Source organism: Salmo salar, chromosome ssa18, assembly GCF_905237065.1.
Source record: "Salmo salar chromosome ssa18, Ssal_v3.1, whole genome shotgun sequence".
In the NCBI taxonomy this organism is placed as follows: domain Eukaryota; kingdom Metazoa; phylum Chordata; class Actinopteri; order Salmoniformes; family Salmonidae; genus Salmo; species Salmo salar.
In genome coordinates this window covers 7,283,631-7,303,819 of record NC_059459.1, presented here as the reverse complement: position 1 = coordinate 7,303,819, position 20,189 = coordinate 7,283,631, and the positions used below count along the sequence as shown (strand labels likewise).

Sequence of the window (20,189 nt, the reverse complement as noted above, 5' to 3'; positions counted from 1 at the left end):
TAAGATAGAAATTGCTAAATGGCTAAGGTTAATGGATGTTTTGGGTACAGGATGTACATTCACATTTCATTCCCAAAATATATGTTATCATTGGTTACCATAACAATCAATTTACCTCCTTATTAGATGATAGACAAATACTGGCTCAGTTAAATGGAAATTGACCTTCACCTGTAAAGTGCTCTGCTTTGTCTGTCTCCACTCAAACCAAACAGAATGGTTGTTGGATGAGAACCATTGCTTGCTGACTTGGTCAAGGGATCCATGAGACGATCAAATATGTGCAAATGTACAAAAGAACAAAAGTTGACACAACTCAAAAGCAATTTCAATAAAATAGCTAGCAACTTTTATTTCAGTAGAAAAACTATTATTAAACAAAGTATAGGTCATCGTTTAGAAAAACTGAAGAGCACAAAAAAACATGTAGAATTTCCAAAATGCCTACATTTCGTGGCTAGAGAACATTAGGTTAACTAGACACAATGACAAAAAGTTTTACATTTACAAAAATAGATTCAAAATGTATCTTACCAAAGTCTTGAAATGTCACTGTTTTTTTTACACAATAATAATAGGGGCAAATAACTACACTTGTAATCCTATGATTCGCATTCACTATAAATTACACAAAATTATGTCAGGGTCTCATCTGGAAGATTTGATACAAATCAAATCAAATTTGATTTGTCACATGCTTCGTTAAAAACAGGTGTAGACTAACAGTGAAATGCTTGCTTACGGGCCCTTCCCAACAATACACAGAGAGAGAAAATAGAGAAAGCCAAGATGTCTGTGTTTACCAGGGAAGAGTTTACAGAGGAACAAACTCTTTGCAAAATCTATTGCAGTACAGTACACTGAAATGCAATACAAGCTGTCAATTGCTTGGTTAGGGAACAATTTTAGATTAAACGTATGTCTTAACTTAATAATCATAAAATATAAACAAACGTCAATAAATAGATATTTTTAATAAATTATAAATACAAGTAATACAAATCTATTTACTGACTCCTGGGTTGGAGAAAACATCTGCATCATTAAAACAAGTACAGATTGTCGTTCACCTCAAACCACATGACTAGTTTTTCAGTTTTCCATCCAGTCTATGTAGGAACTTGGAGGCCGTCGTACTGGTAGGGAAAGGACGAATGCATGTACTCGTGTTCAACCGGAGAGCTGTACCTGATAGTACTGAAGCACTGATAGTTCTCTGGCTGCACACAGTCAAACTGCAGGTCCAGCCACTGTCTGTGGGGGGCTTTGCGCTTCTGGGCGTCCGTCAGGATCCGGCTGAGGGCCATGATGTAGCTGAGGGCCATCTGCAGAGTCTCGTACTTGGACAGTTGCTTATCCTGGCCCCACTGGGGGACCACTTTACGGAGACGGTCAAAGGCTGTGTTCAGCCCCTGCATCCTCTTCCTCTCACGGGCGTTGGCTGCCATCCGCCGCCGTGTGGAACCATCATGCTTCTCTGGAGATCCAGACTTGGAATCCAGACTCTCAGATTCGGATCCAGAGTCGGATCCAGTGCAACTGGGCTGGCGGGACACCATGGTTTTGGTCACAATTCCACGATTCAGTTCACAAGTTTTCTCCTGGTTCCGTCAACTGTATGTTACCAAAATCTCCCAAAATGTGGCGATGAATCAACCAAGTCAAGTGGTGTGTTAACTAACCGTCAGACTGTTTTAAGACGTTTTCAAATTTTGCAAAGTTCCTCCTTGTAGCTGTCCAAAATGGTCTGGTGTCGTGGTAGCTGTCCAAAGTCCTTTTCTAATAAAGCTGTATATCGATAAAGCTGTATGTCAAGTGAACAATTTGAAGTTAATCCAGATTGTTGGTCCTCTGCTAAGCCTAAACAGCAAAACAGCTTCTGTGTCTCTGGTCTTGGAGAGACTGAGGAACAAGCTTTTATATGACTGAGGAGATGAACAGGTGGCAGCAGGTGGAGTCCCATCCCTCATAACCCCCATCTATCCCCAATATTGCTTTCACCCCCTCCCCAATATTGCCCTCCCCCCATCCTCAATATTGTTTGCTGGGATAGACACCAACGCAGACACACAAACACACACACACACACCCACTCACAAAAACGCAAACAAATCCCTAATGAAATTCCAATTAAGTCAGCCTGTTCTATATGGTCACGGCTTCACGCTGAGCCATCATGGCTTTACTAACAGCCATGCGTTGCAAACACAGAAATCGACCATCTGGCAAGGAAACCTATAGAGCTGATTATCTTGGTTGAAATTCTAACTACTGTAAAGACAGTGACATAAAAGGAAAATCTCTAAGTAACAATTTAAAGTCTTATGTTCACTTGAATTCAACAGGAAATCAATATGTTGCAGTCATACTTTCCATGATCTTTTTTTTGTTTGTTTTTTACATTAGGCCTTTGTTTGCTGTATATGGCATATATTGTATTCAATGATTATAAGAGCAGGTTATTTTGTCCCTTAAGTAAAATGAGTAATTTAATTGCACAAGAGCTGAAGGAACAACAGATGTTAAATGTAAAATAGGGGAACTCTTAATTTGAAGTCAATATTATTGACATTTGTTGTAATATAGATTATTGAGGCTTTTATGCAGCTTCTTTCAAATATTAATTTGTCAGATTCCCTTTAGAAAGTTAATTAATTTTCATTGCTAAACATTATTTATTATCATGATTTAAAAAATTATTTTTGTGTGTTTATCGATTATGTATTTGTGATTTGCATTGCATACCTACATTTAGAAAGAACATTTGGGGATAATATGTCACTATAAATGAGAAACTGTCAACTCCATTGTACCAAAGAGAGAGTTTTATCAAGGAAACACCACTTTATTTATTTATTCACTTATCACAGGGTTCGTTCTTGGTCTCATAATGATAATACTGATAATCTCAGATAATCTGAGTCAGATTATCCCCAGGGAAGTAAGTGTAAGTGTGGCCCCTAACCCCAGGGATTTAAATGGTTTTAAGAGTGACTCCTAGACAACACACTGCTGAGCTGCTCTTTTTCACCGGCTGGGATTAATAAAATAAAAAAAGACTTAGAGAAGGACAAAATCATATACACACAAAATATTCTCATATGTTAATGGTCTTGTGAAACGTTTTGTTTTGAATTTGATATTTTTGGTAGAGTTAGGGACGGGACATACATTACATTAATAAATAAGAAGTATATTCATTAATGCTATGGCTTAATAGAATGTACTAAAAGAGATTGCTCCAATATTGGGTGGCTATTGCTGGTCTGTTTACCAATGCTGTGTTCTTAATCAAGCACAGTATGTGGTATACATTAGTGTCCTTGTACTTACTGGGGACCATGTGTGAAATAAATTATTGATCTGTCTAGTGGTGCGAGGAAATGAGACTGACAGAATAATTTGTTTAACTGTCTATCCTTTCCGTCTGGTGCAAGTGAGTCCAACAATCAAGGGATGAATCTGACCAGGTCAACAGCCCCTCCCTTTCCATCCAAACGTATACCCACAACTAAACACCAACCCACACAGTGCATCCCAACATCTCACACGTAGGCCTATAGCTAGCTTTAAATGCACTCAAATGTTAGACAATCGTCATTTCTGAATGGCATTAACAGATACGTAGAACATCTGCATAAAATCATATGAATAACGACTTCAGCAATCCTGGTCAATATTTATTAGCTCTTCTCGTTGTGTTTACTTGTTGAAATAGATCGTGTAACATTAATGCCTGTAGAGAGGGATTTATGCGCGAAACTCAAATGCTGTTACGTTTGATTAAGAAAAACCAGGGTGTAGAAGCATTGTGTATGAATCATGAATTACTGCTAGATGCCCAAGATGCTGCCTCATGCCTAGGTCATATTGGGTCATGGACACAAGCTCATGCTGTTTGGTCATTTTGGGGATGGACTGGTTTGCTGTGCAATTAGGCATATAATCCCATCAACCAGTTTGGTTCATTGATTACAGATTGATGTAGTTGGCCAGCTGCTGCTTGTCTTGTCTGTGGCCTATGTCTCAGACAGTCTCTGACCTTTCCATTTCTTCCAGGTTGTTTTCCCCACTCATTCGTATGATTGGCTTGTCTGACAAGGACTGGTGGCTAGCTTACCCCCTCTGTCAAAAGCCATATGTCACAGAAGAAGGAGTGACCCGTCCAGATACATGTAGATCTACTTGGAGATTACGGCCTCTGAAGTTTAAGAATAGGGAAAGTGTAAAAACGTCAGTATTAGGGGCCTACAGTATGTTCGGTCAGACTTCGTCAATCTGATTAGATTAAATAATATACTCAAGTATCATTTAGAAATGGTTAAGAGCATGTTAGCACCAAGTTTAAACGAGGCTCCTGACTACCTCTGTAGATGGCCAGGAAGATGTGATCACAATCAACTCACAATGCGTCTTTTAATCGTCTACACCTGTCTAAAAATGTGGGCACAATAACAATGTGGACAGGATCAGGACGCTTGTTAGCACCAGGTATAAACAGGGCTTCTATCTAAAAAACGGCACTTGAAACCACGTGACCATTTACTTGCCTAAACCAACCACTAGAAAGTGTCCCTTCACAGCCAATTCATCATGGACATATCCGCAGCAGAGGGCCTATTACCTGAGTCTCAAACGTCAGGGTTCAATCAAAGATAGAAACAGGGTCCATTATAGCCCTGTCCTGATCTTGTCTATATTGTGATTGTGCCCACATTTTCAGAAATGTGTCTACACATGGTCTACACATTTTTTTTTATCCCTCCACTGTGTCCGCAATACAGACTATTGCGGGTCCCTCCCTGTATGCAAATTATTTCATAGCAGAATCCGAATGCAGACTGCAGACAAGATCAAGATATGACGGATGTCAAGAACCAGGTATAAACAGGGCTTATGAGGGGCGTGACAAACATTTTGAAATTAGTAATGGTTTGAATAAAAGTACAGTAATTAAATAATGGAGTAGACTAAATCAAATTTTGTTTTGATTAATTCATTATCAAATTATTCATTGTATAATGGTTTTGTCACTTCCACCCCTCATACCACCTTAACACAGTAGGACTATAACAACCATGTAGCGAACCCCAGTATAACATGTTCATTTACCAATCAGCCAACAAGTAGCAGCTGGTCAAATGAGGCTGGGGACTGTAATTAGGTCAAGTAAGGTGAATGTAATTTCATGCCTATTTGAACTTTTTTGCTAGTCTAATTGGTGTGATTAACATTGCTTAATTGGCTTAGCTGAGCATTGTCTCCTGTCTTGAATTGCGTATTGGTCTCAGAAGAAAATACGTAAATATCAAGCTGATAAGCCTGAAACAAGATCTCACCTCATATTTGACAATAAACCAAAGGGAAGAGTAGTTGAGACCTAGCATGATATCCAATTAAATTGGATTATTGTACTGTATAACAGAGGTAAATGTAAATGATATATGTGTTGATTATCATGTTTCAAATGTATACTCCATAAAAATGAATCTAGCTGATAATGAAATAGTCAATAATCCATAATAATAACAATTGTGAATGAGTGGATCGATGTATGTTTTTTAAAGGTAGGTGGAACAATATATTTTATTTTACTAGACTCTGATTCTACGTAAAATTAAAATAAATAAAATTTAAAGATATTTCCATAAAATGTTATGCATTCATAATGTGTAAGACACATGTATGTACAAAATATACATTATATATATATTTTTGAATAAATATAACTTTATTCTCAGGGGAAAAAACTATTTTACATGGTGCAACTTTACATTTATTGAATATGTGTTCAAACATTTAATCTGTTTTTCAAAAATCACATGTTAGCTACAAGGGTGTGTACAGTTCCATCAAAACTTCAAAACATAATTTCTCCCACACATACATTTCATTCTATCAGTGAACTCTGTTAAAGCACATGTGCCTACCAACAAACAAATATCTTTCCTATCACTAGACCCACTAACATTGAAACACATGACTATATTTTTCAAAGTACAACTATACTGCTGTATGAACATTATTGCATAAATTGCTGTCAGAATTTCGTTTTTTTCATATATAATAACTTACATATTCAGTTACCTATCTCCATACAGCAGAAATAGCAGCTCAAATTCCTCACCTTAAAAAGGCATTTCTGTAAAGTAAACATCATGATAGTGTTTGAAATGCAATCCTTGGATAAGGCTCCTGGTGTACTGTAAGCTACTGTAAGCACGACTATCCATTTATGAGGCAGTGAGAAGAAACAGAGCCATTTTCGTAATGCAAAAGCATTGAGCAAAGTGCAAAAATGACCATAAACCCCATTCCAATCTGGCTTCGTTTCAAACTGTGTTATAAAGAGGTGACTATTTATGTATTGTTCGGTTGACTAAACTCTTGTCAAATGATCGCCACCTTATAACACACATTCTTGCAGAAAAGTTTCAAATGTAATCACACTGCAAGTTTATAATGAGGCTTACAGTGGGTCTTTTTGCACTTCGCACAATGCTTTTGCACTACTAAAATGCCATCCTTTGCTTACACTTGCTTTTCCATATGCTATCAGTATGGACTCAAAACACAACAGAACCACAGTGCAAAAGTGTGCATTTACAAATCATGTATTCGATGTGAAATATTCTGTTTTAATTGAACATCAAGGGAAATTCAATCATATTGTCGAACCAACTCTAGATATCAAATTGTAAAGACATATTCATAGTAGAGCTTGCTATATACACTGAGTGTACAAATCATTAAGGACACCTTCCTAATATTGAGTTGCAACAGCCTCAATTCGCCGGGGAATGGACTCTACAAGATGTCGAAAGCGTTCCACAGGGATGCTGGCCCATGTTCACCAATGCTTCCCACAGTTGTGTCAAGTTGGCTGGATGTCCTTAGGGTGGTGGATCATTCTTGATACACACAGGAAACTGTTGAGCATGAAAAACCCAGGCACTTAAATATTTTGTCTTGCCCATTCACCCTCGGAATGGCACACACACAATCCATGTCTCAATTGTCTCAAGGCTTAAAAATACTTCTTTAACCTGTCTCCTCCCCTTCATCTACACTGATTGAAGTGGATTTAACAGGTGACATCAATAAGGGATCATAGCTTTCACCTGGATTCACCTGGTCATATTCATAGTACTTGCTATACACACTGAGTGTACAAAACATTAAGAACACATTCCTAATATTGAGTAGCACCTCCCCCACTCAATGTATGCATGTGTACAATTTAATTTGTCAGTTTGGCTTTCCTTTAGTGTATTTCTTTGATTTACATTTAATGCACATATATTTTATATAAACATAAAAAAAAAAAAAAAACTATCTTTATTTGCCACAAATATATACGTTTGAAATAAAAACAAACCATACAACAACCATGTCCAAACGAAACAGTCAATTTGCTAAAGATTAAGAACAGGTTGAAAATGTATGATGATGAAATGATGTCATGATCATCAACATTCAACAACCTTCTCAATATATAACTAACTAATCAAAAAGTAGAACAAAATGAACCATAAAGAAATCAGACCTATCAAAAGATGATAGTTGACTCGGTGGCCGTGAACTAAAACTTGGCAAGTTTGTCTGTTTTGTGTGAATAAAATGAAATGATACAATTCAATAGGAATGGCAGAAAAACAAACAAAGCATTAGGTTGCCAGTTGGAAATCTAACCGTTTTTGTCATTGTAATTTCAATGTATCACATCAAATGTATCACACAAATCAGATGACACAAACTGCTAAGATTATAGTCCTGCTCTTCCATCCCACTGGCCACCACAGATTAGATGAACTAGTAGATTAGTCATTAGGAGGTAGAGCAGACTAAACTCTGGGACCCGGTTTCCCAGGCACAAATTAAGCCTAGTCTTGAACTAAAAGCACTTTCAATGGAGATTCTCTATTGGGCATGCTTTTTAGTTCAGGATTTGGCTGAATCTGTGTCTGGGAAACCAGCCCTATGAGACTCCAGAGAAGAGTAGTTTGTAGGTTCAAAGGGCCAGTAGTGATTAGAGTGGTGGTGGTGGTGGTGGAGTAGGTTGATAAAATTCTCAAACAAAATTCCTAAACTTTTGGAATTTCGGAAAACCCTGTGCATTATGGGAAAGTTTACAGACTTTTACAACCCTATGGTGAAGTACGTCTGCTCCTCACAGCTCCTCACTCTCCAGCTGTGCCTCCACAGGGGAGCTGGAGAACAGGATGGGGCTATTGTCCGTTGTGGGGAAGGCAGATTTGATGTCCAGGCCTTGGCCGGTCAGCACTGCATAGCGACTGCCCTGCCGCGGAGCCTTTTTCATAGGCAGAGGAACATGCTTATGCCACTGGGCTGCAGACAACAGAGACACAGTGCCTTCAGAAAGTATTCATACCTCTTGATTTATTCAAAAATTTGTTGTGTTACAGTCTGAATTCAAAATGGATTAAAACAATTTTTTATCTCACCACAATACCCCATATTGACAAAGTGAAAACATGTTTTTTGAAAATGTAGCACATTTTCATGTATCTCATTTGTATGTATTCAAAGCCCTGAGTAAATACATGTTATAGTCACCTTTGGCAGCAATTACAGCTGTGAGGCTTTCTGGTTAAGTCTAAGAGCTTTGCACACCTGGATTGTACAATATTTGCACATTATTCTTTTAAACATTCTTCAAGCTCTGCCAAGTTGGTTGTTGATCTCTGCTAGACAGCCATTTTCAAGTCTTGCCATAGATTTTCAAGCCGATTTAAGTCAAAACTGTAAGTAGGCCACTCAGGAACATTCAACGTCGTTTTGGTAAGCAACTCCATTGTATATTTGGCCTTGTGTTTTAGGTTATTGTCCTGCTGAAAGGTGAATTTGTCTCCCAGTGTCTGTTGGAAAGCAGACTGAACTAGGTTTTCCTCTAGGATTTTTCCTTTTCTTAGCTCTATTCTGTTTATTTTTTATCAACAACAAAAAATCCCTAATCCTTACCAATGACAAGCATACCCATAACAAGATGCAGCCACCACCATTCTTGAAAATATGAAGAGTGGTACTCAGTGATGTGTTGTATTTGCCCCAAACATAACGCTTTGTATTCAGGATAGTTAATTGCTTTGCCACATTTTTTGCAGTTTTACTTTAGCGCCTTATGAAAACATGATGCATATTTGTATTCTGTACGGGCTTCCTTCATTTCACTCTGTCATTTAGGTCGGTATTGTGAAGTAATTACAATGTTGTTGATCCATCCTCAGTTTTCTCCTATCACAGCCATTAAACTCTCTAAACGTTTATAAGTCACCATTGGCCTCATCCCTGAGCGCTTTCCTTCCTCTCCGGCAACTGAGTTAGGAAGCATGTATAGTTGAAGTCGGAAGTTTACGTACACCTTAGCCAAATACATTTAAACTCAGTTTTTCACAATTCCTGACATTTAATCCTAGTAAAAATTCCCTGTCAGGTCAGTTAGGATAACCACTTTATTTTAAGAATGTGAAATGTCAGAATAATAGTAGAGAGATTGATTTAGTTCAGCTTTTATTTCTTTCATCACAATCCCAGTGGGTCAGAAGTTTACATACACTCAATTAGTATTTGTTAGAAATGCCTTTAATTTGTTTAACTTGAGTCAAACATTTCGGGTAGCCTTCCACAAGCTTCCTACAATAAGTTGGGTGAATTTTGGCCCATTCCTCCTGACATAGCTGATGTAACTGAATCAGGTTTGTAGGCCTCCTTGCTCGCATGCGCTTTTTCAGTTCTGCCCACAAATTTTCTATAGGATTGAGGTCAGGGCATTGTGATGGCCACTCCAATATCTTGACTTTGTTGTCCTTAAGCCATTTTGCCACAACTTTGGAAGTATGCTTGGGGTCATTGTCCATATGGAAGACCCATTTGCGACCAAGCTTTAACCTCCTGACTGATGTCTTGAGATGTTGCTTTAATATATCCAGATAATTTTCCGTCCTCATGATGCCATCTATTTTGTGAAGTGCACCAGTCCCACCTGCAGCAAAGCACCCCCACAACATGATGCTGTCACCCCCGTGCTTCACGGTTGGGATGGTGTTCTTCGGCTTGCAAGCGTCCCCCCTTTTCCTCCAAACATAACGATGGTCATTATGGCCAAACAGTTCTATTTTTGTTTCATCAGACCAGAGGACATTTCTCCAAAAAGTACGATCTTTGTCCCCATGTGCAGTTGCAAACTGTAGTCTGGCTTTTTTATGGTGGTTTTGGAGCAGTGGCTTCTTCCTTGCTGAGCGGCCTTCCAGGTTATGTCGATATAGGACTCGTTTTACTGTAGATATAGATACTTTTGTACCTGCTTCCTCCAGCATCTTGACAAGGTCCTTTGCTGTTGTTCTGGGATTGATTTGCACTTTCGCACCAAAGTACGTTCATCTCTAGGAGACAGAACGCGTCTCCTTTCTGAGCGGTATGACGGCTGCGTGGTCCAATGGTGTTTATACTTGCGTACTATTGTTTGTACAGATGAACGTGGTACCTTCAGACATTTGGAAATTGCTCCCAAGGAAGAACCAGACTTGTGGAGGTCTACAATTGTTTTCTGAGGTCTCGGCTGATTTCTATAGATTTTCCCATGATATCAAGCGAAGAGTCACTGAGTTTGAAGGTAGGCCTTGAAATACATCCACAGGTACACCTCCAATTGACTCAAATGATGTCAATTAGCCTATCAGAAGCTTCTAAAGCCATGACATAATTTTCTGGAATTTTCCAAGCTGTTTAAAGGCACTGTCAACTTAGTGTATGTAAACCTCTGACCCACTGGAATTGTGTTACAGTGAATTATAAGTGAAATAATCTGTCTGTAAACAATTGTTGGAAACTTGTGTCATGCACAAAGTAGATGTCCTAACCGACTTGCCAAAACTATAGTTTGTTAACAAGAAATTTGTGGAGTGGTTAAAAACGAGTTTTAATGACTCCAACCTAAGTGTATGTAAACTTCCGACTTCAACTGTATCTTTGTAGTGACTGGGTGTATTGATACACCATCCAAAGTGTAAGTAATAACTTCACCATGCTCAAAAGGAAATTCAAGGTGTGCTTTTTTTTCTTTTTTCCCATCTACCAATAGGTGCCCTTCTTTGCGAGGCATTGGAAAACCTCCCTGGTCTTTGTGGCTGAATTTGTGTTTGAAATGTACTGCTTGACTGAGGGACCTTACAGAAAATTGTAGGTGTGGAGTACAGAGATGAGGTAGTCATTAAAAAAGATTTTTAATTAAACACTATTATTGCACACACAGTCTATGCAACTTATTATGTGACTTGTTAAGCACATTTCTACTCCTGAACTTACTTAGGCCTGCCATAACAAAGGGGTTGAATATTTATTGACTCAAGACATTTTAACTTTTTCATTGTGTATTAATTTGTATAAGAAATTCTAAAACCATAATTCCATTTAGACATTATGGGTTATTGTGTGTAGGCCAGTGACACAAAATCTCAAATTAATCTATTTTAAACTCCGGCTGTAACACATCAAAATGTGGGAAAAGTCAAGGTCCGTGAATACTTTCTGAAGGCACTGTAGCTTTGGGTATTATTGTGCATTTATTTGATATCTTGATATACTTTAAGCACAATCATTAGCAACTATTAACTCATTCAAAACTATCACAATAAACACTGGTGGGTAAAAGAAAGCTGTTGAAAGTTGTATTGAATTGAACTCACCATAGATGTCTAGCCTGGCTGTGCATGAAACAATTCCAGCCTCATTCTTTGCTGATACGGTGTACCAGCCAGCATCCTCTTTCCTGGTTGGCTGAATCAGGAGGCAAACATATCCAGTGGCATCCTGGTGTATGCTAGAATCAAAATTCATCTCTTCAATTAAATGATCATTCTAAATGTATATATTCACTGTGTTCTATTTGTTTTTTTTGGTGAATAACAGGCATCAATATTCTAATCTCAAAAAGTCGAAGCTAATTTGGCATGCACCGACATCGCTAAGCACGGTTTTGTGTTACCTCTCGGCTTCATGAGTTTGATTATAAGTGCACCTACAGGATTGGCAGTCACCTTTCTGGCTGAAAGGGGAGAGGTTAGTTAGGGAATACTAACCTGACTCTGGCCTTGGTGTGAGGAATGGTGTCGTTGTCTTTCTTCCAATAGATAACAGGTGGAGGCATGCCCAGAACCCTGCACTCCAGTCGGACGGGGGTTCCCTCTGCGATGCCTGTGTTCTGGAGCTTCTCAACAAACTGGGGGGCCTGCTTCATCTCTTTTTCTGAACGGGCAAAGAATAGTTATTCTCTGTCATGTACAATTACTAATTACTACTACTTATTAATTGTCATGGCATACGTCACTATACCAACAAATTAATGGTTTTGACTTTGTACTTATTCAAAAGCTATCACTGATTACCTAGTCATCATAAATGCTTATAAATCTTTATAAACAATGAAATACTAATTTGTTATCAAGTGGTACACTATTTGGGTTTCATGAAAATACTTCATTGTTTCGAGAACTCTTACCCACAACTCTTAACTCCAGACCGAAGGAGCTCTGTCCTGCTTTGTTGCTGGCGATGCAGGTGTATGTCCCAGCGTCGTCCTGTTTTAGAGGGTCTATGACAAGGGAATGGATGCCGTTCTCCCTCACCAGCATCCGGTGGTAGAAGTCTGGGTAGATGGGCCTCCCGTTGATCAGCCACATCAGCTCTGGGTTTGGTAGGCCACTCACCTGGAAAACAGAGAAACACACAACGCTTCTTGTGAGATGTATCCAGTCCTATCTATCTTCAAAGGCTATGCTAACTGATTTATAGCAATGATTTTTTTTAATAGTCATTCTAAAATGTATTAAATGCCCATTGCTTATTTACAAGTCCATGGTTATTTAATCCAGAGATGATATACCTTGCAGTCTAATCTACAGACTCTGCCCTCATGAGCCACCATGTCCCCTGGAGCCTGGAGGAAGTGAGGTCGGAAGAAGCGCTCCTGGGTTGGTTCACCCTCTTCCACTTCCTGTATGCGGGCCCGAACCCTGTAGGGATGTGCTGAACATGTTACAGTACATGTATATTGGCCCTGGTGTTGCTGAGATATATTGTCATCTGCAATCGCTAATCGCTTTCGCTAATTTTATTATGATTTTTTATTTAACTAGGCAAGTCAGTTAAGAACAAATTCTTATTTACAATGGCCTACCCTGGCCAAACCCTAACCCTGATGATGCTAGACCAGTTGTGTGCCGCCCTATGGGACTCCCAATCAAGGCCAGTTGTGATACAGCCTAGAATTGAAACAGGGTCTATAGCGATGCCTCTAGCACTGAGATGCAGTGCCTTAGACCGCTGCGCCACTCGGGAGCCCATACAACGATGCATGAGATTAATGTTGCTATCATAGAGATAAAACAATGTATTTTTCTCTGATTGGTTTAACGGTATATTGGTTTATGGTTGCTATGAGGGCTGTTCAACAGTAGTTTGGGCAATATGTACATCTGGGATCTTACTGTAAGTAGCCTCCACAAAACAGTAAGAGCTGCAATCATGCTGGCTCTCCAACCTAAAGAGGGTTCTTCTTACCTCTGCAGATCCCAATGCACACTCAGTCAGTCCTGCTCACCTCTGAGAGTGAATCATAGGTGTCATTCGGTTTCGGAGAGGACCCGTTTGGATGATCAAATGACCAGAGCAGCTGATTCGTCCCTGGTGAGCATTCATTCATTAATCAACCAATCAGATTTAGTGAAGGGGTAAGAAAGGTGATTAAGAGTGAAACAATTACAGGTGGTTAGGTTACCTGGGGGTTAGCTGCCATGACAGTGTAGTTGCCGTCATCATCGTTATTGGTGACCTCTATGTGTAGGACACAGGTTCCGTCCCCCTCTCTTATCTTCTTATAATGATCATTTTTCCTCAAGATCTGCTTGCCATCCTTGAACCAGTAGACCTGAAATGGTGTTGAAGAGACAGGGAGATTACTAACAAACGTTGAGTATATGTCCAGATCCCGGGCGACCCCCAAATATGATCCAACTTTTTTTATTTGCCTGGCATTGGCAAATAAAACATTGACAGTCTGTGTGGTCCTGTGTGGCTCAGTTGGTAAGAGTGTTGATAGCGCAACACTAAGGTTGTGGGTTCAATTTCTGATGGGATCACATACTAAAAGAACCTTTGTACTCACTGTACTGTAAGGTACTTCGGATGCTAAAAAAAAAAACAGTCTGGGTGATAACATATTTAGAGACCATAGACGTGCTGTCTCACCTTCGGTATGGGGATCCCCACCACTTTACAGGAGAACGTCATAGGCACACCCTCCATGGCCCTGAAGTTCCTCAGCTTCCTGTCGAATATGGGCGCGACGCACTTCCCTGTCGGGCTCTCATCGTGTTGCACCTCGTCATCTGACTCCTCGACTGGCGTGCGCTCCAGACGGAACTCTATCTCACTCAACAGCCTCTGCTCAAAGTTGGACACTTTGTACTCCTAAAAAGACATTTCAGAAACTGTTTGGGTGAGTATTTACTTGGGTAGATTGACAGAGGATTCAGACCCAGAGCACAATATCACCACTAATCAATCGGGATATTGTGTTAAAGGCAGGGTTGAACTCAATCCAATTTGAATTATCCTAATTGAAAAGTAATGAAGAGCATTAGAATTTCAGTGGAATTAAATGGAATTGACACCCAACCATGGTTAAAGATGTACTCGTCAATCTGTTTTGATTCAAAAAGTAGCATTTTGATTCCAAAGTGGCAGTTACATTTACCAGCCCTCAGTTTACAAAGACAAATATTCTGGGCTCACTGTGGGCAGAAAAAGAGATTGAGGAGTGCAGCTTTAAACCTTAAAAGTTATCATGCAGTGGCATTCCTCTTATCACTCTCCCTTGGTATTGGACTGATCCTACTACACAAAATACAACAGAAGTTGAGGGTAAAACAGAGAACAGAGAACACATTTGGACTGAAATATCAAGCTAAGCATTCCTGGCAAAAATATCCAACAATTCAAATTGTACAGTTTTTATTGTTGATACGTAGATTTCTATCTTGATACGTCAACTTTTTTTCAGAATTGCAAACACTGGGTAATTTATTTTTCTCCTGAGGACCTAAGGTAACGGAACTGAAAACATAACGGAAGTGGTAATGTTAGTGGTGTTTGAAATGTAGTGAAATGACAACATTACAACACAATTACTTTTAGAGGAACAACAGATGGAATCCATGGCATCAGTTGAAATGTCATATTTGAAAGGAAAGTTTTTATGCACATTTCATAATGAAAGAAACGTTGAAGGTTGCTCAAATCTTAGAATGTCATATACCTCAGCCTATTTGGGGCATTACATTACATGAGTGTGGTCAATATGTATACCTTCAGTTTATTCATGCAATGGATATTAGTTAACAAATACTTTAAAAGTGCCTGATTACGATGATGAAATAACTACAGTGTTTGGATATATGAGTATACATCCATACATACTACTTAAAACGGTTTTGAACATTCACTAACACTTTACATTACATTGCTGTTATACCTGTATAGTAACGCTGTAATTACTACACTCACAATACATCATATTTTTTAGCGCTTTGTAATTGTAATGGGCTTGAGTGGTTTTAGTTATTACGCAAGTGGAATAAGGAATAGTCCCTATTCCTCTTGTGTAATTACAAAAAACAGTTCAATTCTATTAAGCAATTAATGAGGTACTATGTACAGTGCATTCAGAAAGTATTCAGACCCATTCCTTTTTCCACACATTGTTATGTTACAGCCTTATTCTAAATTGGATTAAATATTTTTTTTTTCTCATCAATCTACACACAATACCCCATGATGACAAAGCACCTTTTTTCTTTTTTTAATTTGAGCAAATGTGTTAAAAATCGATACCAGAAATACCTTATTTACATAAATATTCAGACCCTTTGCTATGAGACTCGAAATTGAGTTCAGGTGCGTCCTGTTTCCATTGATCATCCTTGAGATGTTTCTACAACTGTGGTAAATTCAAAACCAAGCCACGAGGTCGAAGGAATTGTCCGTAGAGCTCTGAGACAGGATGTGTCGAGGGACAGATCTGGGGAAGGGTCCCAAAAAATCTCTGCAGCATTGAAGGTCCCCAAGAACACAGTGGCCTTCATCATTCTTAGATGGAAGAAGTTTGGAACCACCAAGACTCTTCCTAGAGCTGGCCGCCCGGTCAAACTGAACAATCGGGGGAGAAGGGCCTTGGTCAGGGAGGTGACCAAGAACCTGATGGTCACTCTGACAGAGCTCCAGAGTTCCTCTGTGGTGATGGGAGAACCTTCCAGAAGGACAACCATCTCTGCAGCACTCCACCAATCAGGCCTTTATGGTAGAGTGGCAAGACGGAAGCCACTCCTCAGTAAAAAGCACGTGACAGCCCGCTTGGAGTTGGAAAATATGGTGGTGGCAGCATTGTGCTGTGGGGATGTTTTTCAGCAGGGGGGACTGGGAGACTAGATGAACGGAGCAAAGTACAGAGAAATCCGATCCTTGATGAAAACCTGCTCCACAGTCAAGACAATGCAGGAGTGGCTTCGGGACACGTCTCTGAATGTCCTTGAGTGGCACAGCCAGATCCCAGACTTGAACCCTATCAAACATCTCTGGAGACTTGAAAATAGCTGTGCAGCAACGCTCCCCATCCAACCTGACAGAGTTTGAGAGAATCTGAAAAGAAGAATAGAAGAAACTCTCCAAATACAGGTGTGCCAAGCTTGTATCGTTATACCCAAGAAGAATTGATGCTGTAATCGCTGCCAAAGGTGCTTTAACAAAGTACTGAATAAAGGGTCTGACTACTTATGGAAATGTGATATTTCCATTTTTGATTTTTAATACATTTGCAAACATTTCCCCAAAAATATTTTTGCATTGACATTATGGGGTATTTTGTGTAAATTGATGAAGAAAAACCCCCCAATTTAATACATTTTAGAATAAGGCTGTAACTTCACAAAATGTGGAAAAAGTCAAGGGGTCAAGAATACTTACCGAATGCACTGTATCAACATGCTAATCTAATGTTGTTACTGGTGTAAATACAGGCTTTCTGCACAGGTTTAAGAGCAACTTAACGTAATGTGTTACCAAACGTTCTGAGCAAAGGATTTTTTGGAAGGGAGAGATGTTCGCTGTACCTCGTCATAGTTAAAGACAGTGGCAGGAATGTTTGGTCCGAGGGGTCTGCTCGCTGTTTTCCCCTCATAAGTAGTCTGCTTCTATGAGAAGATAGGGATGATTGATGAACACCAACACAAACACACTCATGGACACACACATTACTACTACTAATTTGTGATTGATATGATCTGCATGTTGTTACATGGAAGACGTACTTGATGAATGAATATGGAAAATGAATGATTGGAAAAGGAACGATCGCTGATGCACTGCTTTGATCTCTCGGTTTAGATGAATGCATTTTCTAACTGCTTCCATATCGTTTCACATTGTATCACTTTACTCCACTTGCGATGTAAAAAGGAGAACAAAATAGAACTGTAATACGAATGCCAGAATAGCAAATTGGAAGAAAGTGAGAATGTGCCATGCCGTCTCCACTTTGTGGAATGTGTCGGGTTGAAAAGAAGTTGTAGAAGAAAGATACTTTATTTATTTGAGATCACTCTATTCCTTTGTTGGTTCCACTCCAAGCCATATTACTACATCAACCAAGTACTCGTTCATTTAGATGCATATTCAGTCATTAGCCCTATTTATTTATTTTACCTTTATTTAACTAGGCAAGTCAGTTAAGAACAAATTCTTATTTTTCAATGAACAGTAGGTTAACTGCCTTGTTCAGGGGCAGAACGACAGATTTGTACCTTGTCAGCTCGGGGATTCGATCTTGCAACCTTTGCAGTTACTAGTCCAACGCTCTAACCACTAAGCTACCTGCCGCCCTATAATGGGAGGACTATGCCTTAGGGAATAACAGTACAATTGAAGGGATATATCCGATACCTGTTGTACATGACCACGCATAAAATCTTCATTGAACCTAAGCTTTTTCTCCATATCCTGGAGGAGGGTTTGTTGACTGCTACGAATGTCAACATCTGACATAGGACGAGTGCTTGTAGGCAACTTCTTCTGCATGCTTTGAGGTGGCCTGTGGATCACAACAAATGTATTAGCAAAAAATTTATTTTACAATATATAAAACTGTAATATGATGAGTTGAAGTATAAGGTAAGAGGTCTATGAGGTCCAGAGTTTTCCAAAATCCCGGTTGCAGGATTCCGAGTTGAAGGATTCCGCCCCTGCTTATTCCCTCCCTGTTCGAGGAATCCTCCAACAAGGATTTATAGAAAAACCTGGGAACTTTGGGAATGTTTCCGGAATTCAGGAATCATAGGGTCTTACCCGTGAGCACTCCTGGGCAGGCCCATAGAGTTGGTGGCTTGTGTGGTGTGTAGAGAGGGCAGGACAGAGCTGAGGAAGGCCACATGGTTCTGGATGGGGCTGGGAGTGGAGGTGCTGGAGGTCGGGGACGCTGCCTGTGGGGGTGACTGCTGTGGCAGGGTGAACACAGAGTTTAGGTAGGCAGCAGGCAAAAGGGTGGGGGAGGTGGGGGAGGACATGAAGGAAGGGGGGCTAGTGGGTGACTTGAGGACTCTGGTGGGGAAGACTCTGGGTTGTGGAGAGAACAGGTTGGGGTTGGAGGAGTTGAGCTCGGCAGCCAGCTCGTGGAGCAACGGAACTGGGGACTCTGTAGGGGAGGGACTCCTGACTGGAGAGAGGGGAGTCTGGGCAGTGACAAACTCTTTTGGCCTAGCATAGTTGAAGCTCTGTGACGTGGGAGCCAGGTTGAGGAGGGAGGCATGAGTTGTTCTGAGAAGGGGGGAGGGGGAGGTGTTCTGCATGGTTGTAGGGGCCCTGTTGAAAGCTGCAGAGATGGAGCTGAGAGATGCTTTGGGGGCTGTGTTCAGAGGAGGTATGAGAGGTGTGTTAAACTGGGGTACGTGAATAGCTTTAGGCAGGGATAAGGGGGCTAAGTTCAGCTGGGAAGAATGGGTGGTGTTTTGCAGGGTCATATAGGGTGGGGATGCAGGGCTGGTATGCAGATAGGGTGCAGGAACAGTGCTCAGCAGAGGGGCAGATGGAGGGGAGCTCATACAAGATGAAGCTGTCTTCAGTTGAGGAGGGGATGGCAGGGTACCAATAATGGGTGCAGGAGGGTCTGTGTTCAGTAGCAGTGCAGAGGTAGTGTTTATTGGTGGTACATGGCTTGTGTTTAGCAGGGGTGAAGAAGAAGAAGAAGAAGAAAGAAAATAAGATTGGGTGGCGTATGGGTTCAGTAGTGGTGCAGAGGCAATGTTAAGCAGGGGTGCAGGGGGACTAGTGTTTAGCTGGGGTGCAGGGGTAGTGTTCAGTGTTGTCACAGGGATGAAGTTGAGTAAGGGTGTTGGGGCTATGGTCAGTATGGGTGAGGGGTGGGTGGACTGCAGGGGCATGGGGGTAGATGAACGGGGTAGGCTTTGCTGGAGCTGGGGCTGGGGCTCGGGTTGCTCCCGGGCTGGCCAGGCTGATGCCTCCGGTTGGCTCTGGGTGGCTCCGGTTGGCTCAGTGTCAGTCTGCTGCTGCTCCATAAGCACCTGGTTGTGTAGAAGCTGCAGCTGGACAGGGTCTCTGAGAAAACAGAGATGGAAGATGTTAAATACATGAACACTTTACATACTGAGTATACACAACTTTTTTTCTTTCCATGACATAGACTAACCAGGTGAATCCATGTGAAGGCTATGATCCCTTATTGATGTCACTTGTTAAATCCACTTCAATCAGTGTAGATAAAGGGGAGGAGACAGGTTAAAGAAGGATTTCTAAGCCGCGAGACCATTTGAGAAATGGATTGTGTATCTGTGCCATTCAGAGGCTGAATGGGAAAGACAAAAGATTTAAGTGCCTTTCAACGAGGTATGGTAGTAGGTGCCAGGCGGTTTGTGTCAAGAACTGCAGCGATGCTGGATTTTTCACACTCAACCGTTTCCCATGTGTATCAAGAATGATCCACCACCCAAAGGACATCCAGCCAACTTGACATAACTGTGGGAAGCATTGGAGTCAACATGGTCCAGCATCCCTATGGAATGCTTTCGACACCTTGTAGAGTCCATGCTCCGACGAATTGTGCCTGT

The 20,189-nt window shown here is 40.5% G+C and overlaps 2 protein-coding genes across 7 annotated transcripts in view; both read right to left on the bottom strand.

Annotated features, from left to right (window-relative positions):
* Window positions 1–323: 323 nt before the first annotated feature.
* On the bottom strand, window positions 324–1,886 carry atoh7 (atonal bHLH transcription factor 7). The gene has a single exon (XM_014154270.2). The coding sequence runs from the start codon at window positions 1,557–1,559 to the stop codon at window positions 1,110–1,112; it is 450 nt and encodes a 149-aa protein (XP_014009745.1). The 5' UTR covers window positions 1,560–1,886; the 3' UTR covers window positions 324–1,109.
* Window positions 1,887–5,710: 3,824 nt separating this feature from the next.
* The window catches only part of mypn (myopalladin), a 53,718-nt gene continuing 39,239 nt past the window's right edge, over window positions 5,711–20,189 (bottom strand). For 4 of the 6 annotated variants that reach the window (XM_014154274.2, XM_014154272.2, XM_014154273.2 and 1 more), the window contains 11 exons: window positions 18,415–19,680; window positions 18,013–18,160; window positions 17,184–17,264; window positions 14,266–14,487; window positions 13,796–13,945; window positions 13,619–13,701; window positions 12,902–13,031; window positions 12,518–12,725; window positions 12,099–12,264; window positions 11,706–11,839; window positions 5,711–8,349 (listed from right to left, as the gene is read on the bottom strand). In XM_014154274.2, the coding sequence (XP_014009749.2) occupies window positions 8,171–8,349; window positions 11,706–11,839; window positions 12,099–12,264; window positions 12,518–12,725; window positions 12,902–13,031; window positions 13,619–13,701; window positions 13,796–13,945; window positions 14,266–14,487; window positions 17,184–17,264; window positions 18,013–18,160; window positions 18,415–19,680 (2,767 nt within the window). In that variant the 3' untranslated portion in view covers window positions 5,711–8,170. The remainder of the gene's footprint in view (window positions 8,350–11,705; window positions 11,840–12,098; window positions 12,265–12,517; window positions 12,726–12,901; window positions 13,032–13,618; window positions 13,702–13,795; window positions 13,946–14,265; window positions 14,488–17,183; window positions 17,265–18,012; window positions 18,161–18,414; window positions 19,681–20,189) is intronic. The other 2 variants (XM_014154276.2, XM_014154275.2) reach the window with 2 other exon arrangements.

Excerpts from the sequence above, each read along its gene's own strand:
- atoh7 (XM_014154270.2), bottom strand. The coding sequence starts at position 1,559 with ATGGTGTCCCGCCAGCCCAGTTGCACTGGATCCGACTCTGGATCCGAA.